This window comes from Venturia canescens, chromosome 5 (genome assembly GCF_019457755.1).
Source record: "Venturia canescens isolate UGA chromosome 5, ASM1945775v1, whole genome shotgun sequence".
Lineage (NCBI taxonomy): Eukaryota > Metazoa > Arthropoda > Insecta > Hymenoptera > Ichneumonidae > Venturia > Venturia canescens.
The window spans coordinates 21,161,365-21,171,729 of NC_057425.1; the positions used below are offsets into that span (position 1 = coordinate 21,161,365).

General features: G+C 39.6%; 1 protein-coding gene across 2 annotated transcripts; it reads left to right on the forward strand.

Moving 5' to 3' along the window:
• The first annotated feature begins 270 nt into the window (after positions 1–270).
• LOC122410582 (uncharacterized) lies at positions 271–2,733 on the forward strand. 2 transcript variants are annotated; one of them, XM_043418818.1, is made up of 3 exons: positions 271–709; positions 939–1,769; positions 1,864–2,733. In XM_043418818.1, exons 2-3 carry the CDS (start codon positions 1,022–1,024, stop codon positions 2,091–2,093), a joined length of 978 nt encoding a protein of 325 aa, XP_043274753.1. In that variant the 5' UTR covers positions 271–709; positions 939–1,021; the 3' UTR covers positions 2,094–2,733. The 2 variants fall into 2 exon arrangements, with proteins under 2 accessions (XP_043274753.1, XP_043274752.1); XM_043418817.1 differs by having other exon boundaries at positions 271–1,769.
• The last annotated feature ends 7,632 nt before the right edge of the window (positions 2,734–10,365 follow it).

Sequence of the window (10,365 nt, forward strand, 5' to 3'; positions counted from 1 at the left end):
TCCACATACCATGCAGCCCCGCAACGGTCCCCGCGCTCCCCCGTCCCCGCTCCCCCCTGAGATCCCTGAGTTAGAACTGGTATAGCCTTACTACTAGGCTCATTACTTCGCAAAAGAAAAATAAATGCTATTCGCAGGGAAGGTAATTCGTTGCATAATATGGATCCCGAAAAAAACACAGGGATTTTGCTCACCTGCCGCAGAAAACATTTTTCTTCAAGTAATACTGCCGCAGATTACATTATTTGTACACAATGTCTCTATTTTTCAAAGAAAACTATAGCTATCCATTACAGAAAATGTAATCCTAAACATCAAAAAGGCGTCCGTGAAGTCACCTCCGTTGGACGACAAAAAATGGGCTACATTCATCAACGCGCAAATGATATTCTCAGAAGAGTTGTTTTTCCGGTGTTGAACGATGATAAAATTACGAGATCAATTCGATATGATGAATTGATAATTCTGGCGGGTAATAAGTTTTGCGAAAAATATACACTCAAACACCAACACGATTTAATAAGATCAAATCTGCGGTTGTTGGGCCGTTTGAAACGTGCTGTGATGCGACGGGAAAAAAACGTGAAGGAATTCAGCGACATTTTCATACCCCAAAATTACGACGTCACTGTAGAAGCAGTTCGAGAATGTGCAGGTTATGATATGAATTCACAAATGTTCAAATCACCATCGGTTGCTACAACTCTCGGTACGTTATTGAAAAATGCGCAAATATATTGAAAACAGAATATATAAAAAAAGTTTTACCGGAAAAAAGAGAAGCTACTCAACAGTTTCTTGAATTGTTTGAAGTAGACTTTTCTACGACAATTAATAAAAAAGTGATGGTAGATCAAGTAAAAAAAAAAAGAGATAAAACAGTCGTACTACCTTCGAAATCAGACATAAAAAAATTGCATGATTTCTTAAAAAAAAAGGCACAGCAGCCATGGAGATATTGAGAGAAAAATTCGAATATGCTGCGTGACAGTCGCTGTGTGAAGCGTGCCTCATTTTCGTCATGATGTTCAATCGCCGTCGTGCAGGAGAAATTGAACGCCTTTTACTAACTGATTATGCGAATCGGACATCTGTGGATGAACACGTTAATCCAGATTTATACGCCACACTGTCGGAACAATCTCGCGCGTTCGCAAACAAGTATGTGCATTTGACAATCCGAGGAAAGCTCGGTAGAACCGTTCCGGTCATGCTTGATCCGACATTAGTCGAATGGATCGAAACAATTCTTAAATATCGATCTCACGCAAAAGTAAAATCTAGTAACGAATTCGTCTTTGGATTACCAACGAGAGATAAGTTCAAAAAACCTTATTTACGTGCTTGCTCCCTGATGCGAAAATTTTCCGAAGAATGCGGTGCAAGCATTCCAGAATCACTCCGAGGCACAACTCTTCGAAAACATATTGCAACGTATACTGCAATGTTAAATATCGAAGAAAATCAAGTCGGTGATCTGGCCAAATTTATGGGGCATAACCCACAAATCCATAAAGACGTTTATAGACTCTCCAGTTCTATAAAAAATGTCACTGATGTCTCACGATTACTGCGATCAGCAATGGGAATGGATGACAATGAAACTGACAACGAAAGTGTGGATGAAATAGAACCTATGCCAAGCACTTCTGGTATAGTTATGCCTCAACAAAAAGACCTGCATCAAAGGGACATCGATGATTTGCCCAGCTCATCAGAGGATGACCTCGACAACACAGGGTCTTCTGGGCGATCGAAGAGACGCAGCAGTGAGTGCATTTCTATTTACTTAACTTTGATTTCTTAAATGATTATTATCCGTTATATTATTATTTCTTCCATATTCATGATTTTCTATGATAGCTTCACCGTATGGAAAAACGAGACGCAGGCGGTGGACAGAGGATGAGAAAAGGGCTGTTGAATCATTTTTCGGGGATCCTTCGAAAATTATCAAACTTCCGACCCTCCAAAAATGTCAAGAAGCGATCCAGAAGAATTCAGCTTTCTCTGGTTGGAAACCACAGGAGTTAAAAACTTGGATTGATAACCAACGAAAGTCTGTAAAACGAAAAGCGAATTCGTCTCGCTGATCGCAGATTTTCGAATCCGTTAATGTTCAAAATAATCTGAAATACATTTTTAATATTTTTGAATTATAACGATTTAAAGGCTTAGAAAACGAAAATGATTTATTCGTTTTTTTTCTTTTATTTTCATCGAGTATTTCATTTTTTCTTAATGGAAAAGAATTTTTTTTCGAAATATTTTTATCAATATTTTGCGCTACATCAGACACAACAGCCAGTACCTTCTGGAGGTGTCCTGCACAAACGTAAAAGTTATCAACGCCTTAGAATTCAACATATGCATAATTGAAATTTTCCACCACATGCTTTAAAAACTCTTCAAATTATGTTATTGGTCTTTAACATAAGCTTCTTGCACAATCTTAAAATTTAGGTTACTATACAATACCGTAAGCGTTAAGTTTGAAAAGTGACACAATGAAAAGGTATTTACAGAGAAACCAGGTGTTGCTTCAATATTTTAATTTTTTTTCCAGTACCACAGCTCAAAAACATTGAAACTTTTATTTTCAGTATCCTTCAGTTCCGTTTCTATGAAAAATGTAAAAGAATACTATAATGAAACGATGATGTTCATTTTTTTTTTAATTTTAAGTATGAATGAATGTATTTGATATGTTTGTTATTAATGATATGTAAAATTCTTAATAGAACATACTTGTTGACAAACGTATTTTTCCATCTTCATTATTTCCTTTTAGTTACAAGTGCTGAGAGTTAATCATTACAGATAAAGGTACTAATATTTCAATTTGAATGTACGATACCTCTATGTTTGCATTATACGTGTACCACCGTATTTCATGACATCGTTATCGAAAGATTCATGAAATGTATATATATCTAATATTGTAGATACTTCGAGGACCGCCGGCTACTTGGACTTGAAAAAATAATACGGTGTGATAAAATTTGTTTTAAATGCTTACTTTAGAATCTCAACTTCGATATTATGTTGTCATGATCAGCACATAGCCTCTTTAGAAATATATTCATGCAAAATTGAAACAATACATGAAATGTACTGTAAAGTTGTCGCGTTTTTCTGTTTAATTCCAGATCCATTGAAATATAATCATCGATAATTTCCGGCCCGAATTTGAAGATTGGAAAGATCACTAAGTAAAAAAAATACTCAATTTCGATATACACTCGACCTACCTTTTATTCATAAACATAAAGATGTCTGGATCAACATATCATACAAATTTTCAGAGATTTTATGCATACGTTAAGAATTCTTCAAAGTATCATTAAATAAAAGGATATTTTGGAAGTTTTGTATATTATAAAATTCGAATCCAGTCGACTTTCATTTCACTTTGCGAGCTTGACAGCAACCGATTTTATGACAAAACTGGCCATTTGAAAAACGTGAGCAAACATTTTTAATATCTTTCAAAGGTGTCCGTTTTTTAGAGGAAATATTGCAATAAAAAAAATCATGGTATCAGATTTGTTCCGCGAGATCCCCGAGAGAATACAAAATAATATTCCCTTCATGAGTATTCTAGGTGGATTTCGATTGCACATCACCGGGGCTTAAAGTATACACGTACTATATGGAGGAATCGTATTGGATACATACTTCGGGGACTCCGTCATTAAATAAAACTCATAGAATGGATCCTCGTTCTGAGGTCTTGAAGTATACGTACAATAAAAAATATCGTGGTATCGGGTTAATATTTTGGGGACATCTCAACAAAGATGTCCTCAAACAATCGGCTCTTTACATCCACGTAATGGTAGTCCGTGCGTACATAACTCATGCGAACCGAAGAAATGATCATTGAATAATTGAAACTTCAGGAACTACGTGTTTTAAAGAGCTTGCGCCAAACAAGAGCTTTTTTACATCGAATATGAAGCCATCATATTTGATTTGATTGATTGATTAATTGCGTTTATTATGCCACAAAAACAATCCTTTAAGCAACTGAATAAAATAAGAGGGTACCTCTAACGGCGGGAATTCTTTTGCAAAAAGTGTAACATAATATGAAGATAAAATAAACATCAATAGAGTGAACATAAAACTGAATATGACAAAATATATAAGACGTTCACTAGTATAATAGAACAGTAGTGAGGAATATCAATGATATAAGAAGTAAGTAGTGTCATGCCAGGTTAAAAAAGCAAACGCACGCAAAAAGTGATTCATAGAGAAAAAAGTAATTCACATAGAAAAAATTCAATGATGTAATATATAAAAAGAGAATGTAACAGAAAAGATTGATTGAAAATTAAACTATGCCTTCGAGATCGAACAAGTAAGAGCAGAGTAAAGTTTTTAAAGAAAAAGTAGATCATTATTACTTTCTTTCTACGATACATAACATATATTTTTTTTTTTCAGGGGCACTGCAAGTATCAACCTATTCGTTTAAGGAGTTTTGGTACTGTCGATACAATGTTGCCATGCTAAGTCATATTAAAAACAAAAAAAATACAAAAATTTCAGAATTTTATAAAATTTTGTGGATAAAGTTCCGAAAAGCCCATATGCCGGATCAACTTGAAATTTTGTATACATACGTTTTTGACCCTTCTGAGCACGAATACGACATTGAAAATTGGCGCAAATTTGATCTTCAAGGTCAAAACTCAAAAAAGTCGGTTATTAAACGGATATTCTAGGTTATTACAATAACTATTAATCTAAGGACAAAAATTTTCAAACAAAAGTTGTAGGTTATGTGAAAATGCATATTTTATGTTACATATATTTTTTCCTAAAACCATTTTTGTTCGAAAAAAAACAAGATAATTTTTTAAAAAGCCAAGAAAACTCCAAACTCAAGCAAACCCGAAAAATCCCAAACCTCCAAACATGTGAAACCCTTCGAAACATAGCTGATCGTTTGATCTGATGAAAAATTAAAAGCCCTGGTGAGATCGTAATAAGTGGCGTATGGCTGAGTGTGCGTACATCTTGAAAATGATTCTAGACCTCGTCCTCAGTAATTTGATATATAATTGGTTTGTTGAAATTTCTTTGTTTCTTTCTTGATTCTTGATAATATCTTTGTTTAAATTTAAAAAAAAACTAAAAAAAAGAAATTCTTGGAAAGTAAATGGGTGGGTCTCCCCGGCGCTTCGCGCCGGAGAGACGGAATTTAAAGGAAAAAAACCCCAAAGTAGCCCAGCCAAGGAGCGCAACCTTTGCCATCCATGTAGCCTTCAAATCAACCATTAAATATACTTATATATATATATGTAAGACAAATGAGTATTTTGGTAACATATTTTAAAAGTAAATGCGAGGTAAGACGAAAAGTGAGGGTAAAGCGAACTGGAGACGAAGCACTAGCGAAAATAGAATATCAGCCAAGCGAGGTAAGCAATATAGATATACTCGCTCAGGCTAAAATAGCAACTTGAAAATTCAATATCTCAATAAATATTGCTCGTCGCCAAAAATCCTTTTAGAGGAAGTCTTATATTGTTATAAAAAAGCAGTATGCAAAATTTCAGCTCAAAATTCGGTTTCCGCTTTTCGAAAGTTTATCCTTTTTTTTATTTAACCTTGAAAATCAAATTTACGCCAATTTTCATTGTCGTATTCGTGCTCAGAAGGGTCAAAAACGTATATATACAAAATTTCAAGTCGATCCGGCATATGGGCTTTTCAAAACTGTACCCAAAAATGAAATTCCAAAAAATGAAAATGTACGAAACCTTAAGTTAAATAACGGTAAACGTCATGCCAGCAAACTCAAACCCAAACCGAAAAACCCAAACCCAAACAAACCCAACCCAAATCGTTGGGTGGATCCAGGGCACCTTCGATGTATGTGTGGAATTGTTGGGTGGGTTCGAAGCACCTTTGATGTGTGCGTGAGTGTGTGGAATCGTTGGATGAGTCCAGGGCACCTTCGATGTGTGTGTGAAATTGTTGGGTGGGTTCAAAGCACCTTTGATGTATGCGTGAGTGTGTGAAATCGTTGGGTGGGTCCGGGGCATCTTCGATGTGTGTGTGGAATTGTTGGGTGAATTCGAAGCACCTTCAATGTATGCGTGAATGTGTGGAATCGTTAGATGGGTAAAACTTTTATGTTCAATGTAGTTCGACGAATTGTGATTCGACGAATTGGTCTCGACGAATTGTTCTCGACAAATTGTTTTCGACGAATTGTTCTCAACGAATTTTCCCCAGACGCCATCCACGAACCCATTCGCACCTCATTCAGCACAGCTCCAGACACAGTATATCCATACGCGAACCCATCCGCACAGCATTCACAACTTCAAACATACAGCATCTCCATACGCGAACCCATTCGCACAGCATTCACCACAGCTCCAAACACACAGCATATCCATACGCAAACCCATCCGTACAGCATTCACAACTTCAAACACACAGCATCTCCATCCGCGAACCCATTCGCACCTCATTCAGCACAGCTCCAGACACACAGTATATATATCCATACGCGAACCCATCCGCACAACATTCACAACTTCAAACATACAGCATCTCCATACGCGAACCCATTCGCACAGCATTCACCACAGCTCCAAACACACAACATATCCATACGCAAACCCATCCGTACAGCATTCACAACTTCAAACACACAGCATCTCCATCCGCGAACCCATTCGCACCTCATTCAGCACAGCTCCAGACACACAGCATATCTATACGCGAACCCATTCACACAGCATTCACAGCTCCAGACACACAGCATATCCATACGCGAACCCATCCGCACAGCATTCACAACTTCAAACACACAGCATCTCCATCCACGAACCCATTCGCACCTCATTCAGCACAGCTCCAGACACACAGTATATCCATATGCGAACCCATCCGCACAGCATTCACAACTTCAGACACACAGCATCTCCATACACGAACCCATTCGCACAGCATTCACCACAGCTCCAGACACACAGCATATCTATACGCGAACCCATCCGCACAGCATTCACAGCTCCAGACACACAGCATATCCATACGCGAACCCATCCGCACAGCACTCACAACTTCAAACACACAGCATCTCCATCCGCGAACCCATTCGCACCTCATTCAACACAGCTCCAGACACACAGCATATCTATACGCGAACCCATCCGCACAGCATTCACAGCTCCAGACACACAACATATCCATACGCGAACCCATCCGCACAGCACTCACAACTTCAAACACACAGCATCTCCATCCACGAACCCATTCGCACCTCATTCAGCACAGCTCCAGACACACAGTATATCCATACGTGAACCCATCCGCACAGCATTCACAACTTCAGATACACAGCATCTCCATACACGAACCCATTCGCACAGCATTCACCACAGCTCCAGACACATAGGATATCCATACGCGAACCCATCCGCACAGCACTCACAACTTCAAACACACAGCATCTCCATCCACGAACCCATTCGCACCTCATTCAGCACAGCTCCAAACACACAGTATATCCATACGCGAACCCATCCGCACAGCATTCACAACTTCAGACACACAGCATATCCATATACAAACCCATCCACACAGCATTCACAACTTCAGACACACAGCATCTCCATACGCGAACCCATTCGCACAGCATTCACAACTCCAGACAAGTAGCACACACCAGACAAACACACAGCATTTCCAAATGGATAAAACGTACAATTTTTTCACTCTTTGCTCCATCCTTAAAGATCGGCCCAGTACACTGCAATGGTTGCGCGACGTAGACCTGATCCCGAGCACGCGATATTGTGCGAAACACAGAAAGAATATGACGTTGAACGAGTCGAGACTAACATGCGGAGAATTTATGTGTCAAAAGTACGGTAAATACAACCACAGCGCAACCGTCGCAGAAAGGACGTGGTTTGAGAGGTGCCACGTATCTGCAGGGACCTGTATTTTGATCACATATAGCTTCGCGATCAATCTCACCTTCGAACAAACTATCCGAGAGAGTAGTATAGTAGAAGGGCAACAAATATCCCGGGAGACCGTTGCCGATAGATTCTCCTTCTGTCGAGAGGTGTGTATGATTGCTCTCGACGTACAATTTGAAAACGAAGGCAAAATCGGAGGTCCAGGCGAGGTCGTTGAAATCGACGAGTGTAAGATAGGGCGGAGAAAATATGAAAGAGGTCGCGTCGTCGAAGGGTCGTGGATCTTGGGCATGATCCACAGAGGGCATCCTAATGAGTACCGACTGGAGATCTGTCCTAATAATAAAAGAGACGAGGAGACTCTGCTCTCTTTAATTCAAAAGCATGTGGCCATCGGGACAGAAATCCAGACGGATTGCTGGAAAAGTTACAAGAACCTGAGCGATCACGGATATATCCACAAAACAGTGAATCATTCCGAAGAGTTCGTAAACGAAGAAACCGGGGCACATACCCAAAACATCGAGTCGTCGTGGCGGTGGATGCGTCGATCGCTGTCACGGGGAGGCGTGAATAAAGACAACATTGGCGACCACCTTTGTGAGTTCATGTGGCGCCGTCGAATAAAGAAGATGAACATAGATCCGTTCACTCAACTTATTCGAGACATCAGGCTGGTGTACCCTGGTATCGAAAATTAAGCTTCTTCATCCGACAGCACCACAAACTCACAAAAGTGAAGGGGCAAATTGTCTTTATGCACGCTTTCCCGGAACGGAGAACCACACATCCATTATCGCCAAAACTCAATATTTTGAAGTCATGCCCCGGTTTCTTCACTGACGAATTCTTCAGAGACACTGTTGTGGATATAACGTTTCACAGTATTCAAATCATCTCCATCATTCCAGCATCGTCTTGATTTTTATCTCGATGATCGGACAGATCTCCATACGTAATTCATACGAATGCCTTATTCTGTGGATCACGGCCACAACCCTTCGACGACATGACCCATCGCATACTTGCTCCACACCCTTCAACATTCTTAAAATTCAGCAACTTCACCAGGATCTCCGATTACCACTTCATATTCAAATTGTACGTTGAAAGCGATCATACGCACGTCATGACTCCCGGATTGTTTGTTCGAATGTAAGGTTAATCATTAGCTTAAAGTACGAAAAGTACAGAACCCTGTTAATAGTGACACCTCTCAAATTCAGCGCCCCGCATGTTAATCTCGACTTCAGCCATTGATTTCTTTTTCCTCGGGATCAGATCGACGTCGCACATCCATTGCAAAGTAATGGAGCTAACATCAAACACACACAGGTACACTCACGCATACGCACACACAAAAACACACACACACGCACACAGCGGAGAGGGTTTTGAGTTATTACAAATGTGGGAGTGACGCCCCACAGTTCCTAATCTCCGCTACACACACATGCACACTCACACACACACACTCACGCGCGCACCCACACACACACACACACACACACACACACACACACACACACACACACGCACGCACGCACGCACGCACGCACACACACACACACACAGTGGAGAGGGTTTTGAGTTGTTGAAAATGTGGGAGTGACGCCCCATAGTTCCTGATCTCCGCTACACACACACACGCACACGTGCACTCACACACACGTGCACTTATCCACAAGAGACACACATACACATATGAACATTCGAATCACTCGCACACAAATGAAAAAAAATGTATTTTGATTTCTATTACACATTTAAAAACTAGTTCTATTGGAATTGGGGGGGCTTCGCCCCCTGGACCCCCCTTTTACTTGTCCCACCCACCGCAGAGTACGTTACATTTTGGCACTAGTAAAGCGCGAAACATGCGTAAAATTGGCCGCGCCAAATCGTCCTGCTTCAGTTTGGGTTCAGGTTGGTTTGGTTTTTTTTTGGGTTTGGGTTTTTTAGGTTTGGATTCTTCTCGGTTTGAGTTGGTTTGGGTTTGAGTTTGTCAGTTTGGATTTGAGTTTGCTGGCATGACGTTTACCGTTACTTAACTTAAGGCTTCGTACAAATCCATTTTTTGGAATTTCAGTTTTTCTGTTCTTACACATTATGCTCTTTTTCTCAGAAAATAATGATTTTACAAGAAAAATGTATAAGACAAAAAAGATGTATTTTTATAAAATCTACAACTTTTGTCTAAAATATTTTCGTCTTCAATCATTATTTTCCAAAATAACTAAGAAAAACCTCTCAAAAATCGTGTTTTTCTAATTTAAGGGGGGTTAGCTTCATTTGCGCCAATTTTAATTGTCAGATTCATGCTCAGAATGGCCAAAAACATAAGGGTACCAAATCCCAAGTCAATCGCGCATATGGGCTTTTCGGAACCACACCCTTCTCATTTAACCCT